At 45.8% G+C, this 21,906-nt stretch overlaps 2 protein-coding genes across 2 annotated transcripts; both read right to left on the bottom strand.

The window, feature by feature from the left end:
- Window positions 1-4,099: 4,099 nt before the first annotated feature.
- Window positions 4,100-7,469, bottom strand: LOC100824052 (endonuclease V). Its single transcript, XM_003563315.4, has 8 exons — window positions 7,150-7,469; window positions 6,792-7,062; window positions 6,255-6,317; window positions 5,672-5,711; window positions 5,077-5,141; window positions 4,853-4,969; window positions 4,610-4,738; window positions 4,100-4,536 (listed from the first exon to the last, which is right to left on the bottom strand). The coding sequence occupies exons 1-8, from the start codon at window positions 7,221-7,223 to the stop codon at window positions 4,483-4,485; spliced, it is 813 nt and encodes a 270-aa protein (XP_003563363.1). The 5' UTR covers window positions 7,224-7,469; the 3' UTR covers window positions 4,100-4,482.
- Window positions 7,470-9,009: 1,540 nt separating this feature from the next.
- On the bottom strand, window positions 9,010-10,067 carry LOC100833134 (peptidyl-prolyl cis-trans isomerase FKBP13, chloroplastic). The gene is made up of 2 exons (XM_010242039.3): window positions 9,604-10,067; window positions 9,010-9,504 (listed from the first exon to the last, which is right to left on the bottom strand). The coding sequence occupies exons 1-2, from the start codon at window positions 9,955-9,957 to the stop codon at window positions 9,202-9,204; spliced, it is 657 nt and encodes a 218-aa protein (XP_010240341.1). The 5' UTR covers window positions 9,958-10,067; the 3' UTR covers window positions 9,010-9,201.
- Window positions 10,068-21,906: the final 11,839 nt, after the last annotated feature.

A 21,906-nucleotide genomic window follows, 5' to 3' on the forward strand; every position in this document is an offset into this window, starting at 1 on the left:
CCTTGTTTACCACCACGCTCAAAGAAACTTTTGAAACGTTTCTGTTTAGGCCTCCCAACTTTTCTGGTTATGTCTGGGGCATGCATATGAACTCCTAGCTCCACTTCAGGCCATTGTGATTGGTCGTAAATGGCTCAAGCATTCCTGCATATGCTGCTTTAAACCTGGCCACTGAGTAATATTCATGCAGATATTCCCCCATCATCAAGTGCTCTCTCTGTGACAACACTACAATAGCATGCTCACAAGGTTTCCCTGTTGCTTGCCACTCCAGACAGGAGCACTCATGTAAACAAAGCTTCACCACATGCCTCCTCATGTTCCTTTTGTTCATAACCTCAGCACAGTTACTTGAGGCATTCACAACCTTGTAGTGCATGAGTCCCCTACTCTTGCATACAAGCTGTTGAACCACTGTTGGCAGTTTGTCATGATGCAGTTTCTCACCTAATTGTCTTCTGAGGTTGAATAGATTCATTAATCTTATCCTGATGTTGTCAATCAGCTCATGAACAGGTAGGTCCTTCAGATCTCTTATCCAACTGTTAGAACTTTCTGCCAAGTGGTTATTGATATGATCAACTTTGATATATGTATTAAAGCCACTTCTGTACCATAACAAAGAATGATAGGTGTTTAGATATACACCAAATTCTAGACAACCCCCCTCAGAGACTGACAACATCTTATCCATATGGTACTTGAAAGTGTCTTGCTTGTAGGCTCTTGCTGCTGGCCACATTCTTCCAAAAACTCTTCCTTGAAACTTTTTAACCAAATTGAGCCAGAAATGGCCGAAGCACTCCCTCTGCTCTGCATGTGGAAACACATTTTTTACTGCATTCTCAAGACTCTTACAAGCATCAGTGCATATTGCTAAGGGATTCATATGTCCTATTGACCTGTGCAACTGCATCATGAACCAAGTCCAATCAGCCTCTGTCTCTGACTGAAACAAGCCTACTGCAATTGGAAACATCCAATTATTGACATCTAGAGCAATGGCCGCAGCCAACTGCCCATTCCATTTCCCATTCAACGCAGTGGAGTCTATGCTCAAGTATGGACGGCACCCTGCTTTAATACCATCCAAACAAGGCTTCATAGCCATAAAGAACCTAGAAAAAAATACCCTACCATCATCTTTTGTATAGGTATCTATCTCAACTACGCTGCCAGGTGACCTCAATTGCATTTCAGCCCTAAAGTTGTACAACATTATGAATGTATTGCCCTAGTCACCATACAGATCCTTTATAGCTCTTTGCTTCCCTTTCCAAACAGTGTTGTAGCTAATTGTGCACTTGTAATCTCTTTCCAAATCGTCTTGAAGTTGTTTTGCAGTTGTGCCTGGTGTTTTGGCCAAAATGGGCTTCACCTTTTCTGCAACCCAGGCTTGAGAAGTCATCTTCATAACTCTCCTCCCGGATGACATACATGTGTGGTCATGTGGCATCCGATTGACCCTTATGAACCTCCCGTCAGGTTGCCTTCTCGCAGTCATATACCATCGACAAGGGATCATATTCCCATCCTTACCCCTGCATTTCGCAGTGAACCTGTTCTTGTCAGTCCATGCCGTCTTACCTTCAAGCTCTTTCTTCACAGCATATGACTTGAAAGCCATCTTCAATTCCTCCATACTAGACCAAAACGTGCCCACTGATATATCAGGATCATCTTTGTCATAAACCGCGCGCATCTCTTCTTCATTTCCGTCATCTACTACATCTCCTCCTTGTTCAAAGAGCTTATCAACTTCATCTTGGTAATCATCACCACGTGCCTCCGGGGGCACACTCTGTTCAGGAGGGGGCAGCGGCAACGTCTTCTTATCGTTAGGCAACCAAATGCCAAGAAGTTTGGCCATTTGACACTCGCTGAAAATTTGCGGAGCAATATCTGTTGGCATATGAATATCTACTTTACTCCAATCAATAAATCCTTCTACCTGCCCCGACCCCAAATCATCTGGCAGATTTAGATTGTTCGGACCGAAATCTTGCACATTCCGCACGGGCTCGCTATCTGCAAAGAATGCTAAGTCGTTGATGGCATTTGCAGCTTGCGACCGAACGAATCCTACAGGTGAGTCCTCGCTGCCATCGATTATCTCCGCATAAATTGTTGTCTCAGGTTCCTCTATACCTCTCCGACCGTGTACGATCGCTTCAGTAAGCTGCCGAGCTGTCGTGATTCGCCGGTACTGATTCCTCTCCAAATAGCTACCTAATTCCAGCTCTTGCCTTGTACCCCAAACTACCGTCTTACCCAACTCCCATATGAAATCTACAACACTGATGCCATCCACCTTGATTCTCACCATTTCTATGGAATTCCTCTTAATCACCCTCTCACTACCGTCGTATAGCTTTCCAATGCAAGGACGAAACTTCACTCTCACAGGTTCCTAACCATCGAGGGGTTGTTCATTCCTACAGGGCACGGAACCAAATCAATTTCCTCGCCCCGCTAGCAATTGCTTGACAGAAATCAAATCGGCGATAATTGAATGAAATTACTGCTTGAGGGAACGAAGCTTACTCAGTACGAGCCGGTTCGGGTGAATCCATCTCTCAAATCAAGCCACCCCCCCCCACAAACCCTAGAAATGGGGAACAGAAGAAATCAGCGCCATTGGACTCGAATCAAGCCAAACAAGATGAAATAGAGCATGGTACTGGGCTAGGGTGAGACGCGGGGTACTTGATCTGATGTGATGTTGCCCAAGGCAATAACGCTACCGCTTTGAGCGCCGCCGGCGTCATCCAGAAGAACTGCGTCGCCGCCTGCTGGACTGTCGGGTCGGGTACGAGCTCACAGGGACGAGGAAGAATGGCGGCTGGCTACTAGCTAATGTTGGGCCCGCATGTCAGGATATACCGCGTGGCAAGTTCTCGGGGGACCCACAGCTCTCTAACCAAACTCTACTTAGAACTGTCCGGTTGATGATAATGTTAAAAACTTGCCCACGGGAAATTTTGCATTTACCCCCTGACGGTGTACTTTGTCAATTGGTAGCGTGCCCAACAGTTTCAATCGTATAACTCAAAATAACCAGCCTTCCTTTCTGTTTCTATGCGCTTTAACGGTTTAGAAAAGCGATTGCCCCTTCGATGCCATGGCGAATTCGATGAGGGGATAGATCTGGATATGGGTGGATGCTTGTTTCCTTCTTCTTCCTCCTTGGATATAAAAACAGTCTGATTAGGGTTTCCGCAGTTCCACGAGTAATAGAAGCGTCCGGATATATACAAGAGGGCCGCGGCACGAGTAACGGGAATTCCGAAATTTGCAGCTGAGAGCTCAACAACGCGGAAAAAAAAAGTCAGTGCAGACGCCTGCATCGTGGTTCCAAGTTCCATGCAGAGCCAACAAGGGCCGTCGATTTCACACGCGAGGACGGCCGGCAATGAACGATCGACCAGACCGTCCGGGCCGATCCGATGCGATCCTTTTAGACTACCGCTGCATTTGGCATTGAGGTGGATTATGATAATCCCGTTTTTTCACCCGCTTATCGATTTTTCTTGTTTTGGTTAACCGATTTTTCGCTACTTTCGTGTGCATTTTTTCACAACAGATTATAAAATAAGTTCAACGCAACACAGTTCGACAATGTCAAACTGAGCCTACATGCAGCAGCAACAGTATTTGTGCTTTGGCATCTGGGTTTCGCACTAGTGGTCGCAATCTGGTGTCACATGGCAGCTCTCGAAGCACATGTACTGGCCCATCCCTGCGAATACCGAAACCGCCCAAAAAAAACGTCGAAGGTCTCATTTGGAACGCAGAATTGTAAACACTATCTTATCGTGCCAACCTTCAACAGAAAATCTATGGTCGAGAAACAGAGGGGGAATACAGACCTGGTGAGACAAGCAGGGAAGTACAGACTGCAGCAGTGACAAGGATCTTGAAGAGGACAGATCGAAAAGTTACAGCAGCCATCTTAGACGACTTGTACGTGGAAGCAAACCTTGTGTGGTTTTTCTTGTACCCCAGAAATTGGGCAGTAATGATCGTACTATACGGTTTATCAAAGACATTATATATTGTTATTTAGGGAAAATGCCATGTAATTATGGGACCAAACTCGGAGGATATATGCTGTAATTTTACAGCAGAACAATGCCTTCCCATTGTGTGGCTTCATTGTACAACAAGATATATCAGTCTTTGTGCAGGATCGCTTTTGCCTGCCGTAGTACCCTTCAAAAAATAAAAAGGGAAAAGGGAAAGGCTACTTTCCAGGCTACTTTCCCTTTTCCCTTTTTATGTTCATTTGTACAGCTATACAAATGAACATATTCAGATTGGCTAAACAGGACATCACAGCCCATTTACAGATGATGGTGACCTGGGAAAAAAAAATGCAATGCAGTACAATTAGAGGGAGCTGTACAGGAGTTACTTCAGGTTGCAATGCCTCACTTGTTTGTTTGTTTCTCAAATTTCAACTTAGCACGCAAGGTGAGAAGGTTACTGCTGTAAATTTTCATGCTTTTGGAGGAACACCTTCGATCTTATATCAGCCTAAACAAAGGATAACCAATTAGTACACGAGATACACCAAACAACATGAGAGATACTTATCAAGAAATTCAACCTGGCGTGTGGGCTCTGGAACACGATATTTAGAGCAGTACTTCACTATCCCAATGGCAGAGTCGAGCGAAATGCGATGGCCAATTGATATGTAGATTGGCTTCGATGAACCAGGGCAGGAACGCATTGCCTGGGACAAATTAACAGTTGGGTTCATGTGCAACATCATCCATTTCATTAACAGGAAATGTATGAAAATAAAAACCACAATATACATTTAGCAGTCTAATATAGAATCTCTTACCGCTCCCCATGTCATCCCAGATTGTCCAGTCAATGGAATAAATTCCTTATTGCAGTTTTCTTTTGCTTCTAGTTTTCTTCTGATTTCAGACTGGTTAAGGCCATCTACATGGTGCAGCTGGAGCATTGAAAACACTGAGGATTTAGTAATCCCTAAAAGGAGAACAAAGAGAGAAGAGCTTGAGAATGCTACAAAATAATTGCAGCACCACTGAATTAACCTACATTTTTTCCAACTCCGATGGTCGGCATGTCTGCAAGGACACCGAGATGACATGCTAAACCAAAACCTGCTGAGCATATATACGTTAGAGAGTGAACCATTCACATATTGATTATAACTGATGCAGCTTGCAACAGTCCGACAAGATGTATTGTATTCCTAAGGGCTTCTGACTATGAAGTTTGGATCGCCTTAGTCTTCTATAAACACGTGAATCACTATAATGTCATGAACAAAGTTCCAAGTATGGATCACCTCAGTGTTTTATAAACACGTGAATCACTATAATGTCACGAACAAAAAGTTCCATGTAAAACCAATAACATGATCTAAATAGCATAGACCTTTACAATCTATAATCACATGTGCAGTGTATCCTACTAGGGCCAAACTTGCTATTGGCAACATGCTGTATTACTTGAACTATTACAGTACAGAGTGCATAAGTCTACTACTCCCTCCGTCCAACAAAAGATGTCTCAAGTTTGTCAAAATTTGGATGTATTTAGACATGACTTAGTCTATAGATGCATTCAAATTTAGTCAAAGTTGAGACATCCTTTGTTGGACGGAGGAAGTATGTAATTTGTGTGTTACCTCGTGGATGGAGTAATCCATTTCCATCAACCATGAGTAACTGCCAAGACAGAATGACATCTTATAAAAGGCACTGACAAGGACAGATGATATTGTAACAAATGTTGTATTAGAAGACGACTGCTATGCTAAAAGGTAAATTCACATGAAAATTTACAAGCCAAAAAGATTAATCTCATGGAGACTAAATGCTTGAATGGTATAGTATATTGTTTGTTATCATCACAGCCAACAAGGAAATACAGCATGGGACAATATTCCCAGTAACCCTATTTGCATAGAAACACATGACCTATTTCATAGGACCCTCATGTGGCCTCAACATCTTAGAAAATTTATGTCATCTAACTGAGGTATGTGCAAAATTTTCTTCTACTCCCTCCGTCCGGAATTACTTGTCTCAGAATTAGTACAAAGTTGTACTAAATCAAAGACAAGTAATTCCGGACGGAGGGAGTACTAAATTTCCTTCTTGCTACAGAAATATTTTAGAGAACGTCCTGTTCTAAAGTGTTATCCGCCAAACAAAGAACACCAAAACAAGGAGCAGTACAGTTACAACCACCGCGAAGGAAATTTTTACCTGGGGGTAGAAATGATGAGCATTGGTCTTCATTTTCTCCAAGACTCCTAAAAGAATGGGAGCCTGTAAACGTATGTAGTTTTTTTTATGATATGAGTTCTCCGATTTAAGTAGTAATATGAAAGTATACATGGTGTTTACAAAGTAGCATACCCAAAAGAGAAAAAAAAATTGTGGATACTCTGCTATGTTCTACAATAGCTAGATTTGCATTGTCAATACTAGACTTATCTGGCTCTAGAGATAACAAAGAAAACATAACTAGTTACGAGACATGTAACTAACAAATAATGTTGATTGGAACACACACAATTAGAAATGTTTGAAGCTGTTTTGCACATTTTAGTGACTACTGTCCAACATTTTAGAGATACAGTGGTAGTCCAAGAATTTAATTTTACTCACTTACCGTGAAGAGAATTAAACTTTTGAGGTCACTGGAGTGAAGGACATGAGAACATGGATAAACTGCATATGTACACAATTTTCTTCATTCAAAACAAACTCACAAACAAAGAGGGCTCTTTGTCGCTGTACCTCTCTGAAAGCAAGAAACCCAGGAATATAAGGCACTTGCATTCGAACAAGATCAAATTCCTCATGGACAATTTCCAAAGTATTAGCATCTAAAACCACCACCGCAGCACATGCCGTGGAAGGGTCTTCTTTCAGGAAGCTAATGTCAACCCCACCTACATACTTCAGTTTGCCCCTGGCATCACTCTGATCTGAATTCGAGTTAGCACAGGGTAAAGACCACTCAAACTCATCTTCAAGGATGAGCCTGCTCTTGAGCACGTCCTGCGTTCTGCATCACCAAACAACCAGCAAATCATCTTCTTGCAGGAATCAATGTATGGAATCTGTAAATTGGCACTAGAAAAGGCACACATACCTCGTCCATTCCTGTTTCTGCAGCGCCGGCTCGCAGCCATCTCCTTCTCTACCCCCCTGATTACCACTATCCATTCCCCTTTGTGTAATATGTTCCTCGGAGGGGCAGCAGATTCTCGCGCGGCGATTCAAGACTCCGGGAGAAAGACGGAAACCCCCAAAATCTTGCTGTCGGGTCGGTCGATTCGGCAACAGGAGTCCGATCGATGCCGCCGGCGACGAGCTCCTCGCGCCGACTAGGCGCCGACTCCCTCTCAGTCTCGATCGGAAAGCCTTGTTTTTATTGGGCCTTTGGGCTGGTAATGGTGAATGGCCGTGATACGGCCCGTCCAGGACTCTCTTATTTGGAAGTACCGGCTCCTTATTATCAACTTCAGGGGAATAACCCCCATTTACATTCCTGCGGTTTGGTCTTTGCATGTTCCTCCAAAAATACATGTTTTTCTCTGGCTGGTATCACACAATAGGATAATGACGAGGGATAATCTGAAAAAAAGGAACATTAAAAAACCTGAAGGTTGTGTTTTCTGTTCTGAAAAAGAGATCATCCATCACCTTTTTCTTTGACTGTGTAGTAAGTCGGGTTATTTGGCAAGTTGCTGCACATTTTTTTAGTAAGACACTGGGTACTTCCTATGAATCTACCTGTTTCTGGTTAGCTAACACTAAGCAGATCTGGTGGCTCATCCTGAAAGCCCTGCGCAAGTGGTCACTACTATTCAAGGACCAGGTGCAGGTGGTGATCGATACCTTCCACCGGCACGTTTCTGGTCTCCTCCAGGAGCCAGTAAAGCTGTCGTGGAAATGAACAAGGTGCTGGCCTTCTCCAACTCTTCCAGCTTTGCACCGTCAACCCCTGAGATGGGCAAGCTCGTTGCTGATGCTCTATCCGGTGGATGCTCTTCGCTTTGCATTCCCCGGGGCTGATACTTCCTCAGCCGCCTTTGGACTACAAGCTACCAGGACCTCGATCCGGACCCCTCATCAAGCTGAAGCTTCAGGAGGTGCTCGCCCGTTTTAGTGACAAAGCTGCCGAGCAACTCACCCTGCTTGACTGATGCTCAGCCTCTGTGGATGTCCCCTGTTTTGAGCATTTCTCCTGTAGCAGCTTTGTCCCTGTAACGTTTTAATTTTCGCTGAACCTTATTTTGTTTTGTGCTCTAAACTATGTACTCTGGTTTCATTTATCTTATAAATGGGAACGGGGGGCCTTTGGCCTCCTGATACTCTAAAAAAAACGGGCCGTCCAGGCATGGAACAATTATTCGCTAAAAAAAGGCATGGAACAATTAATAGGAGTATCCTCCTCTCAAAAAAATAAAATTAATACGAGTATCCAAATTTCCTTGATATCAGTAATAAGAAAAATATATTTGTCTGCTTATTTAAAAAAATATGTCCGCATACACATGGTCACCTTTAACGTGCAACATGTACTCCACATGACATCTCATACAGAAATGAAATAATTAATGTCCAATTCTCCTCCACGCACCCACCACTGCTGGGATGTACTCCACGTGACATCTCATACAGAAATGAAATAATTAATGTTCACCCTCCACGCACCCACCACGATATTACCAAGACATTTACATGCCATGTACTTCCTCCGTTTCAAAATAAGTGGCCTGATTTGTATAGATTATTATACAAATTCATGTCACTTATTTTCGGACGCTGAGAATATTTTGAATGAAGGGAGTATCACAGCATCACGCTTCCTTCGTTTCCCGGGCATGCATCCCAGCGCTGGGAGCAGCGGAGGCCCGCATGCAGCAACTCAAACCTGGAAGACAAGCTCTGCTACAAAATGATCTTACAAGAAGTAGCCAACCTCAAATGATCAAAACTGAGACTGTGGCACTAAAAAAAGTGCAATTTTAGCACATGTCACTCTATTTTCATTGTATTCGGAGTTTGTTTTACAAATCGTTTTTGTCTCTAACGAGCTCTAAATTTCACTGACGCACAATACTGTACTCATGGTGTCTTTATCTTCAGCAGCCACCATTGATCGATCCTTCAGATGCACATAGGATGGATCAGGAATTCAGGAGGAAGCTCTGCCGACGTACTCGACGTCGAAGAGGAGCGTGGAGTTGGGCGGGATGACGCAGGAGGTGGGCTCCCAGCCCCTGCAACCCGCGCCCTTCTCCCCGTAGGCCAGCTCCGGCGGCAGCCGCAGCGAGCGCTTCCCGCCGACCCGCATCGGCGGGATCCCTTCGCCGCCGGCGATGCAGAGGTCCCAGCCCCTGATCACCTCCCCCACCCCCACCATGATCGTCAGCGGCCGCCCCCGCCCGTAGCTGCTGTCGAACACCGTCCCGTCCTCCAGCATCCCCCTGTAATGCGCCTGCGATCCAGAAACCAACCATGCGCGCGATCGGTCAATCAGGCTTTTAATGGCGAAGAAGGTCAGATCTGAGCCAAGGATTTAGGGGGTTCTACTGACCTTGATGAGCTGGCCTTTGACGGCGGCGGCGCCGGTGCCGACGACGCGGTCGCAGAAGGCGAGGCCGGAGGGGGTCGCCTCCAGCGCGCACTCGCCTGAGGCGTCTCCTCCATCGGCGGCCGCTGCGGGGAGGACGCGGGAGAAGACGGCGGCGGCGGACAGCACGGCAGCCGCGGCGTCGCGCCGGCGGAGGACGAGACCCGCGGAGGAGCTCTTGCTCGCGACCGGGCCGGCGGCGGCGGAGTCCGTGGTCGCGGCTTGACGAGGGGAGCGGGGCGGCTTGGCGTTGGCGTTGGGCTTCGGGAAGGTGAGGAGGAGGCGGGAGAGCGGCGAGGCGGAGGTGGAGGGAGCCATTGCTGCTGGCTGGCTCCTTCCTTCCTTGGTCGGGGCTCGGCTCCGCTCGAACCAGAAGGCGGAATTAAACGGATAAGGTGTTCCTGAGCGTGTGTGATTTGCAGAGGCTGATCATCTGGTCCGTCCGTTCCGGAACCAGCGCTGCAAAAGGAAACTGTCATTTATTCGGGAAGGAGAGAATTCAGAATTAATCCGGATCGGCCTAGATATATGTACGATCTCGGCCTGCTAATGATGTTAGGGCTGGCCTCGTCATTCTTGGCCCAAGCCTGTCGCGCTTACCAAAAACGGGCTCTGGGTAGAGAGTCCACAAGCCTCGGCCCAGAATTGAAACCGTAGGCGATCGAACGCAACCGCGTGTAATTGCAAACACAACGGCGCTCCCCGGGCCGCCGGGGCCGCGAAACATCACGGTCCAAAATCTGTCGCCGTTTGTTTCCTTTTTTTCTTCTCTCCGCTGGGTCCGGCCAACTTCTTCCTCGTCCATTCATGAGATAGTGCGGACTCCAATAATGAACCTCGTTTGGCCGCCAAATTTGCTTGATCCAATCCCTGGTCTCACTTTGCATTCCTCCTGTTCGTCGTCTTGGAAAGCAAATAGTAAAGCAGCGCCGTTCAAGAAAAGAAAAAGAAAAAATCAAGATGAGTGTCTGTAAGAGTGACCAGACATGCAGGATCCCTGCGTGTGTTTACTGAAAGATACTAAATAAACTTTCAACATAAATAACAACTTGTGAATTCAGCATCCTAAAACAAAGTTTTCACCGAGCTAATTTTTTTAAAATAATACGATTCTTTTAATTATTTTTAAAAATAATACGCGTTTTTCAAATTTTTCAAAAATAATGCGGCCTCGGCCAGGCCGCCTGCTCCCGGGCTGCCCGACTGGCGCCCCAGTCGACTTGGGCCAGGCTGACTGGGCTGTCGGCTTCGCTTGGGCCGACTGGAGCCGACCGCGCGCGGGCCCGCCTTCCTTTCTCTTTTTCCCTTTATTCCCTCCCTTCTTCCTCCCCAGGCCGAGCCCGAGCAGCCCAGCGCCAACGCCCAGCTTTCCTTCTGTTCTTCCTCTTCCCTTCTTCCTCCTCAAAAATGCCCCCAATTTGTAGCCAAAATTAGTGAGTTTTGTTCCCATTTAACCCAAAAACTGCATCCCCTCGCTATTTAGCACCCAATGACACCTTGATCTACTATTTTCGTTGAACATTTTGAGCTAATTTCGTGTTCGTAAGTTGGGGCAATGGTGGTGGTTTGGAGGAGTTTGGAGGTGGTGGTGGTGCTCATCCGGTGACCGTGAGGCTGCTCGAGGTTGGGGTTCACACGCTTCAAGGGTAAATCCTAATCTCTCACGTATTTATCCTATAATGTATATGTTTATGAGAATACGTGTGTATGTATATATAGAATATGTTTTAGCGTTCGGTAGTGCTCATTATTTTGGACAATTGTTAATGTCGTACTGATTAGTATTTGATGCGTCTAAATATTATGGCCGGGAGTAATATGTTTTAATAGAATAGGTTTTTTTTATGCCGTACTGCTTAGTATTTGACGCGTATTAATATTTTTAATATGTCGTACTGCTTAGTATTTGACGCGTATTAATATTTTTAATATGCCGTACTGCTTAGTATTTGACACGTATTAATATTTTTTTGATGCCGTACTGCTTAGTATTTGACGAGTATTAATATTTTTATATGCCGTACTGCTTAGTATTTGACGCGTATTAATATTTTTTATATGCGGTACTGCTTAGTATTTGACGCGTCTAAACATTTTTTATATGCCGTACTGCTTAGTATTTGACGCGTATTAATATTTTTAATATGCCGTACTGCTTAGTATTTGACGCGTATTAATATTTTTAATATGCCGTACTGCTTAGTATTTGACCCGTGTAAACATTTTTTATATGCCGTAGTGCTTAGTATTAGACGCGTCTAAACATTTTTTTTATATGTCGTACTGCTTAGTATTTGACGCGTCTAAACATTTTTTATATGCCGTACTGCTTAGTATTTGACGCGTCTAAACATTTTTTTAGGCATCAGAGATGTCCGGTGTAGTGAAGTTTGTTTTTTACTACGGTTCCGGTAGTGTCTTAACAACCGAGCACGGAGCTGATCTGAGTCAGTTTAAGTATGTTGAGTTGGATCTAACGGCCCCTCAAACATGGACGTTTAGTTAGCTGCAGGAATGGTTGGTAGGATGTTTAGCGCTCAATCCTGAAACATACACCGTCCGTGTGCAAGCATTATGGACCAAGTCAAGTTCAAATATTTTCTGGGTTTTGAGGCCGATAGACCGGACATCAAAGTGGGTGCGCTGGTTAGAAAGTTGCGAGAAAAGGGGAACTACACCTGTCGCCTTAATCCAGGTTGTCGCTCATGAGACCAATCCAGCTGAAGACGAGGGTGAATCAAGTTATGACTTGTCCAATGCAAACTCTGTGTCGAATGTTGGAGGTGGTGGTTATGAATCAGGCCAGAGCTCCGGGGCAGTAGGAGAGGATGAGTACACTAGCGAGGCACATGCGGATGAAGAAGATGGTCACTTGCAGAACGAGATGGAGGATGAAGATACAGATGGTCGTAGTTCTTATAACGATGAGTCTCATGAGTCGGACGAAGAGGAGGTGCCGATTCCTGCATCATGGAATCAGGACTTCTCTTCAGCTATGACCGTGAACGATGGGCATGACTCTGCATGGCAATATCATCAGAACAACATTGCGAAGGGTGCCAGATTTCCTGACAAGAAACATCTGCAGGATGCCATAGTTGCTTGGGCAATGTCCACGCAAAGGGTTTTCAAAACAACAGTCTCTTCACAAAAATATCTGACAATGGAGTGCGAACAAATAGATTGTCCCAGGAGTGTGCATGGCTATGTTTCTAAGTATGACACAGATTGGGTTGTCAATGACTTGGTGTTGCACACATGTGTCATTCCCAGTATCCCTCAAGACCATCGTAACCTCTCATCGACGCTTCTTGCTCGGTTGCTTTACACGGAGATAGTGGAGAGCAAAACAATGGAAGTGAAGGCCATCATGCATAAGGTCAGGGTAAGGTTTAAGTACAACATTTCGTATGGCAAGGCTTGGAGGGCTAAGCAGAGGGCTCTTGAGGAAAGATTTGATTCGTTTTTCGACTTGTCAAAACTTTCAGTAGTGGATAGAGCACGAGCCTCTGGAGCGGTGGTCTTTGCTGCACGACACACATGGCGCTAGGTACGGCGTCATGACTACTAACCTGGTAGAAACATACAACTTTGTCCTGAGGGGAAAAAGGGCTTTACCACTTACAACCATCGTCGAGGGTATTTTCCATGGCACGGTGAAGTATTTCAGAGAAAGACGCCAGAGAGCTGAAATGCATATCATGAACAACCCAAATACACCGTACTGTGAAAATATTATGAAGTGCATGGATGAGAAGATGGAAAAAGCTAGGTCTCATACTGTCGTCGCCATCGGTAATCAAGAACACAGGTTTGAGGTGCGCTTGCCAACTGACAAGTTCGGCGTTGGAAATGAATTAGGGACACAGGAGGTGAATATTGGAGATGAAGCATGGCCAACGTGTGAGTGCACCTGCAACAAACCAAAGTTGCTTCACCTTCCTTGCTCACATGTACTTGCTGCTTGCGGGCAGCTAGGGATGGACGCAATCTCATTTGTGTCTCCCTATTACCTGAAAGAGTCTGTGCTTAGCACATGGACATGTGAGATGCTAGGGTTTCGTGCAATGGGCAATTTGAACAACGTAACCCCTGGTGAAAGGCGGTACATCCCTGACTCCGGGCTACTGTGGACAGGCACAGGCAGACGCCCGTCCAGGCGCATCCGAAATGATATGGATGAATCTGAAGCCGGAGGACCTTCACGACAATGTTTTCTATGCAACCATTTTGGCCACAGGGACACTAATTTTCCAACTTTCGGTACGTGGAGCTACTGCTCGTGGAAGAGGGAGACATGGACGACGAGGGAGAGGAAGAAACTAGGCTTATCATGCATATGTGAAACTATGTGTTAATTCATACGCTATGTTTTAATTTGTACTATATGTGAAACTATGTGTTAATTTGTACTCTGTGAAACTAAGTTTTAATTTGTACTCTATGTGGAAGTAAGTTTTATTTTGTACTCTGTGAAACTAAGTGTTAATTTGTGCCTTATGTTTTGATTTGTACTCTGTGTGGAACTGTGTGTTAATTTTTACGTTTTGTTCAACTATGTTTTAATATGTACTCTCGGTTTAACTATGCTTAACTTTAATTTGTATGTCTAACTATGTTTATAAATGTTGCAGGTACAAAATGGAGAGAGTATCATTGCTATCTCCAGAGATTGAGAGTAAGCATCGGGCTGCTCGATTGGTGGCGCATCCTGGTAGTGTCGAGCCCCTTGTCACGCGCACTCCTAAGAAAAATTGGATGATACACCCTGCCTGGATTCAGCGGTATTTATTCAATCATCCCTTGCATGTCCATTTTATTTATTCATCCCTTGCATGTACATTTTATTCAATCATCCCTTGCATGTACATTTTATTCAATCATCCCTTGCATGTCCATTATATTTATTTATCCCTTGCATGTCCATTTTATTTATGCAGTTTGAAGTGGGCTGGCCTTTTACCTTTCGCACGACTTGTTGAGGCAACTCGTGCGGAAATGGTAGAGGGCGAGCGACGAAGCTTCAACTCTGCACGGCTACAAATTGACCACTCGCTGCTGAGCTGCTTAGTGGACAGATGGAGGCCCGAGACATACACGTTTCACTTTCGCTGGGGAGAGATGGCTCCCACTCTCCAGGATGTGTCGATGCTACTGGGACTACCATTGGTGGGTGATCCCATAGGACCGTTGTAGGCACCAGCTGATTGGCAGGAGGGTATGGCACTACGCTTTCAAGGTATGTGTTAATTTGTGCTTTGTGTTTTAATTTTTACTCTATGTGCAACTATGTGTTAATTTGTGCTCTACGTTTTCAAGGTATTCTTGTCGGAGCTGGGCCACTCATCTCGGAGGCTCACGGACCTAAGCTAGATTGGTTGCTCAATTACCAGGCTAGATCGATGTGTTTTAAGTTAATATATCTAAGAGCATAGCTCATATACTTGCATGGGTTTACTAACACTTGGTTTTTCTTGCATGCAGATTCAGAAGTTTAGGTATCTAGAGACCCAAATGACTGAGCCTCAGATCACTCGGAGCCTTGAGGCATATGTAATGTGGCTTCTCGGGAAGGTGATGTTCACCGAGAACCACGTCACCACCATTAGCGCACGCTACATCCCTATTGCAGTGGAGATCACGAATGCAACATGTGGTGACGACATCACACAAGGAGTTGGGGTTCGGCCGTCCTAGCAGCTACGTACCGAGGTATGTGCAACGCTTGCCAGCTTGCGTCGCCCAAGTCAGCCCTGCTTGGATGTCCTTTATTGTTGCAGCTCTGGTCGTGGGAGAGGCTTTTTATCGGCCGACCAGATGTTACGGGTGATCACCCTAACCCTGAGCAGGAGTTGTTTGACTTAGAACACATCGACCTGCCTACTTTCGCGACAATTTGGACACGTAGCAAGGTATGTCGAATGTGAAATTCATGCATTAGTTTACATAAACCATGAATGAAGCTAACTTCTTTTTTTTACAGAGACGCTTTGCACACGATCAGGTCAGGAATTGGTACCCATCATTCAACAAGCAGTTCGACGTGTTGCACTCTGAGGCGGTTGTCTGGGAGCCGTACACACAGGACGCCATCGAGGATAGATACCCTGGCGGGATGTCCACGGTCTGCACGAGAGATTGCGCTTACTGGATGACAAAATCAAAGATCATCTTCGACGTCTGCGTGGAGGAGATGGCCCAGCAGAGGGTCATGAGGCAGTTTGGGGCACGCCAGTTGGTCGTTCCTCCACCGACGGAGGATCCACTTCCATAGATCGTCCACAGGTATGTGCAGTTTTCCAATTTATGATTGTCGTCCAGAGTTGTCCATAATTTAATTGTTCAACTTTCTATTGCGATCTCAGGTTTACCAGGAAGGGAAGTACCAGGACCCAGACTCAGTGGCTGCAGAGGGTTCAGTCGTACGTCACAGAGTGGGAGACTGCGACGACACGGGTTTGGCCATTGGCGGCCTTTGATCTCGATCTATTCAACGGATATTTGCAGAGGTACATGACAGCTACCCGATTGAGCATCATTCAACACTCTCACCCCCAGGAGATAGCCGAGCCGAGTTTGTGAGATATGTACCCTAACCAGTCTACTTCAGGCTCTAGACAACACGCGGTAAGTATCTTCTCTTAACATAATGCATGTAGGTACTATGTATGAGAAATATTTCTACCTATGTATGAGAGAGACATGTTACTAATTTTTGCATTCTTATTCAAGTTACATTTGCATATAAATAACGGCAGGGCTGAAATACATATGCAATAGAAAGACTGAAATTAAAACCGACAACTTAAAATAGACGGAAAACGGTGGCGGGAAAAGGAGGCGGGAAATGCTGGCGCGAAAACGAGGCGGGAAAAACGGTTTCGCCGTACGACAAGCCTCCGGTAAGCACATTTAGGTGTTCTAAAACATGTTTTCTGTGTCATATCAGATTTGTAACAGTAGGCTTTTCTGTAGTCTTCTCCGCCCCTATGCATGTGGTATCATTGGATTGACACGGAGATGCCGGATTGGGCAGTGGAAGAGATCAAAACAAGGTCCCGAAATGCATGGCAGCGTTTTCACGCGGAGGAGCGTGCAGAAAAAGCTGCAGCCCAGGAGAAAGAGGAGTAAGAGAGAGAGATGAAAGAGCATAAGGAGGAACAACGTCGTTGGATTGACGAAGCACTAAGGAAAAACAGGGAGAAAGCGCTTGAGATGCAACAGGAGGAACGAAGGCGCAAGGATGCTCGTGAGGCAGAAAGGGAGAGGCAAAGAGAAAGGGCCGCCGTGGCAAAGGCTGCAGAAGAACGTGGCGATACGAGCAGAAAATGGCCTAAGTGGACTCAGTGGTGCTTGTGTTTCTAATGTATTTGCTATCTTTAATTATGTCCAATTGCGGTATTACCAATGTATGTTAATTTAGTTGTGCCTTGGTTCCGTAACCAGCACATTATCGATGTATGTTTATTTATCCAAATTTATCCAAATGTCAAGTCTTTCAGTTCAAACAGACAGCAAAGAATCGACACAGAAATTGTCCAGCAAATTATCGATATATGTTACTCTTTATCCAAATTGTCAAGTCTTTTAGTTCAAAAAACCGCAAGGATTCGAGACAAAAAATGGCCTCGGCCGTGTATGCGTTGATCATGCAACGAACTAGCAGCGAAGACTAATTACTTTCAAGTTGTCGAGTATTTTAGTTCAAAAGACCGTAAGGATCCGAAGAAAAAAAATGAAATTACTTCGAATCGGCCTGGCCCAAACCGACTGAACCCAGTCGGCCTGGCCCAAACCAACTGGTCCAGTCGGCCTGGGCTAAGCCCACTGGGCTTCAATCGGCCTGAGCCAGGCCGACTGGCTCGTGTGGGCCCCGCGGGCTGAGCAGGCGTCCGGCAGTCGGCCTAGCCGAGGCCGACTGGGCCTAATCGGCTTGGGCCAGGCCGGCTGGCCCCATTCGGCCTCGCCCAAGCCGAGGCCGTATTATTTTTGAAAATTTTGAAAAACACGTATTATTTTTAAAAATGATTAAAAAATCTTATTATTTAAAAAAAATAGCTTTCATTGAGAGCCAGGGGACCCATCGAGTCAAAGAGGCTCTGAACATAACCCCACGTATCAAAAGGTCAAGGGCTGTCAGGTGCAGTATCTCAACGCAAGTCTCATCCCATCCCATGTCAGGCATCGCATCCAACGAGTAGGAGATTTCGACAAAATAGACCTCGTGACGAAACTATTTTATAAAATGAACTCGATGCGAAACTATTTCACAAATCTAACCCATTTGTTTAACGCCCGACAGCGTGGCGCTATCCTTCATAGTTCAGCGCATTTCCGTGAGGCGCTATTCCCCTGCCAGCATGGCCAAGCCGAGCCAGCGTGGCCAGCCCAAGCCCCACACGCGGTTGTGTAGCGCCTGAGACATGGGCGCTATACCCACAGGATTCGCGCCTGAGGGCTCGACGTTATGATCTCAGGCCAATTTCACCTGGTAATGTTTCACCTGCCAAAGCAATTAAGAGGAATAGACGCATGCATAGCTATATATGTTTCACCTTGCGGCTGCCAAAGCAAGCAATGCAACGAGGATGCAATTAACCAGGAAGGATGCGTGTATTTGAGCCATGCATGACCACAAATCGACCAATCAAGGAGGAAAAAAACGTTCTTCTTGCGTCTTCCTCTTTCCGTTTCTCCAGCTCGTATTCTCCTTGGAGGAAAAAGACAACCGCATGCTCCGGCAGCTTGCAGACGAGGTTGCCGCCCGTGGATGCGTATGAGATGAAAGGTACATGACGACCTAGACGAACTGCTCGACATCCTCACCGTCGTTGAGGTTGGGCTTGCCGCCGACATGACGGACCTTCTCGTTCTCATGTCCTGCAAGTGCCGACGCTGCGCGCTGTAGACCGAGGTGCGGGAGCTTAATGCGAGCGTGATGGAGCGGCAAAGGCCGGAGGCTATCAATGTTGACCGGCGAGCTGCAGTAAAGAGATCAGCCGCCTTTCTCTCGTTGGGCGCTCCTTACACCTAGAAATTTTTGTCTGCTCCCAAATCCCCCTTTGCCCCGCCTCTAGAAATTTCTCCGGCGGCCCAGCCGAGGGAGTAGCGCCAAACGCCCAGGCGCAAGCCTGTGGACTTAGAAAATTTGGTTACTCTCCCATATGCAGGCGTTGCGTCACGTGCAACCTGTTGCGCCAAGGCCGCCGTGGCGACTTCTCGGCCCCCGGCTGGCTCCGTCTAAAATTCGAGCCATGAATGCGAGCTCCATGACCATGACGAGCATCTAACGTCTGAAAGGGACCAATGAATGCGACCTCCAGTGCTTCTTCTTTAATGCAGGCGCCCCGAGGCGGCGATGGCGATGTTCGCGGACATGGTGGCATCCGGCATCGCGCCGAACGACTTCGCCGGCAACGCGGTGCGGGCGGCGTGCGCGGACGCCGGCACGCTGCGGACTGGTGACCAGGTGCGAGTTCCATGAGGCGGGGAGTGGAGCCGAATGAGCACACCTTGACGAGCAATAGAGCATCCAGGGGTCATGTCGCCCATGGGTTCTTGGTGAGCAGGTACATGCCTACCTGATGGTGCTCCATGATGCAGCTGCTGGTTTCTCTATCTCGGATCAATCCAGAAGCAAGCAAGTGTTGTGCTAGCTTTAATTGTGCATCGACAACAAGCGTGGCTTAACTGCTTAAGTGGTTGGGGAGTAACGCCTTTTTCAGAGGTGCTATAGCGCCTACAGACACGACGCTACACGACCTCAAGTGGGGCCGTGGCCACGGTGGCTGGGCTTGGCCACGCTGGTAGGGTTATAGCGCCGAGAGATTAGGTGCTGAGCTACGGAGGATGGCGCCGGTACGTCGGACGTTGAGCGAAAGGGTTATATCAGTGAAATAGTTTCGCGCGGAATTCATTTTGCGATTTTGTTTCGTCACGAGTTTTGTCGAAATCGACCAACGAGTAAGCCACCGTCCTCGTTGGCGTCAGATCTATACGGAGAGGGCGCTGTCGCGACGTCTGTCTCCGTGTCTCGTCTCGGCGGCACCCACGACACGATGATCCTCGTCACGTGGTATACGAGTAAAAGTTTGGTAGGTTCCAGTCGGTTTCACCCGGGCCGGCGGCGAGCACATGCGCGCGCACGCGAGCCAGGCCACCAAGTCCAGTCTGTGGAGGCGTGGGCAATTACGGCAGGCATGTTGTTGTTTTAATTGACCTGGAAAACAGGATCCCGATAGGGCGTCACTCGCTCATTAGTCAGTCACTCCTGCCTACGATCACGGCGGAAATCAACACCCCGCATGGACCAGGGGTTACTTTCCATATTAATTGCCTTAAAATTGTTGAATGTATTTATATCTAAAAATGTCTAGATACTTTCCAAAGAATATTTTTTTATGTTTAAAACCATATACTCCGTATCAAGCTTCTTTTTCTTCGATATGCTTTCATTTTTTATGTAAGCATGCCGTTGTTTTTTTCATTCTCTTGACTGCATGCATGCATGGATGTAACCTTGGGTCTTTTTTTTTAGCCTTTGACTCGAGCATTGTAATGATAAAATAATGCATTTTGGGTTGCGTGTGCTCTCTGTGCAAAAGGAGGGAGAATGTCTCTTTCCATTGTGTCGAGAAAGAAGAAACTACTTTTATCGTGTTAAAAACAAATTTCAGATGAGCAACTTGAGAAAAAATTATACGTCTGCCAGATCGAGCTGACCACGATGCGTTGCCCAGAGCGTCGGGAAACTAGAGCACCCGATGAACAACCGGAATTTGTGGCGGGGGACAAAATTAATTAAGGGGAAAACAAAAAAAAAAGACAACAAATATTTTTCGGACAAATTAAGTTTCTTCTCTTATTCTTGGCGACGCATTCGGGTGTAACTCTTAGCCACTACTCACTCCGTTCTTAAATATTTTTTGTTTTTTTAGTTTAAGTTTGCACTAAAACAGCGAAAAGAATTTAGAAACGAAGGGAGTAGATCTCAAGTAAATGGATCGGATTAAAAGTGGAACATCACATAAACACAATCTTCAGATAAACGATCATATGTAAATGTTTTCAAAGTTTCACTGGATAGAATTTTGCTCTCTCGTTTCAAAGTTTTTTTTCCGTTGCTATGCAAGGGCTTTACCTTTTTGAAAGGGGACGAGAAGAACCCGCACGAGCTTAGCACTACCGTTGTTGCGGAGATAATGCCATCTTTTTGGCAGAATGTAAGCATGCATTGACCGAGGAGCCGCTCACCTGCTCGATCCATCTTTCCGTTTTGCTTTAGGTCACTCATTGCACTAATTGCACGCTCGCAATCACAAAGAAGCCACTACTTGAAAGTACGTACTACACTACTGGCCAGTGGAGTATAAGAGTACTCTGTTTTATGTCAGCAAAGCTTCTTTTTCTTCTTCACTTCCATTTTTTTAATGTATGTAAGCTTGTCGTCGTTTTATTCCTTTGACTGCATGTATATATGTTCGTAATAAGCTTCGGTCATCGCTTTGAATCTACTTACGTTGTAACGACAAAGTAATAGTTTTGGGTTGGGTTGCGTGTGGTTTCGGATGCAAAAGGCCGGAGAAGGTCTCTTTCAATTCCATTGTGTCAAACAAAATAATACTTCTTCTGATTCTAAATTTTTGATTCAAATATAGATATATCTATTCTTAAAAAGCGTCTAGATACATGTAATATTTCGATAACAATTTAGAATCGGAAGAAGTACTACACTCGTACTCCTTTGGTCAATCAAAAAAAAAAAAGGAAAAAAAAATTACACCTCTGCCGGATGAGTGAGCACAACGAGGAGCCTGCAGCGTCGGAAAAGCAGAGCACGGTGGACAGTCGGAATTTGTGAGAGGGGGGAAACTGACCAAACTTAGGAAAAACACAGCACGGTCAGCACTAAACTTAACTTTTACTCCTAGCAATCTACTTTCTCTGATACTAAATTTTTGACTCAAATTTATTTTAATATTAATATATCTATTTTTAAAAAATGTATAGATACATGTAATATTTTGACAACAATCTAAAATCGGAATCAGAAGGTGTACCATGCAGCGTGTACCGATAAGTAGCGCACTCTTTTTGTTCTTTTTGGCAGCATGTAATCATGCGTGGACCGAGGAGTCGCTCACCTGCTCGACCGGTCTTTTTTCTGTTGCTTTAGGTCACTCGCTGCACGCACTCATCCTGCACACGCTCGCAATCGCAAAACCCCACTACGTACCACTCCAACTCCATGACAACAATATCCACTGC

This window comes from Brachypodium distachyon, chromosome 1, assembly GCF_000005505.3.
Source record: "Brachypodium distachyon strain Bd21 chromosome 1, Brachypodium_distachyon_v3.0, whole genome shotgun sequence".
NCBI lineage: Eukaryota > Viridiplantae > Streptophyta > Magnoliopsida > Poales > Poaceae > Brachypodium > Brachypodium distachyon.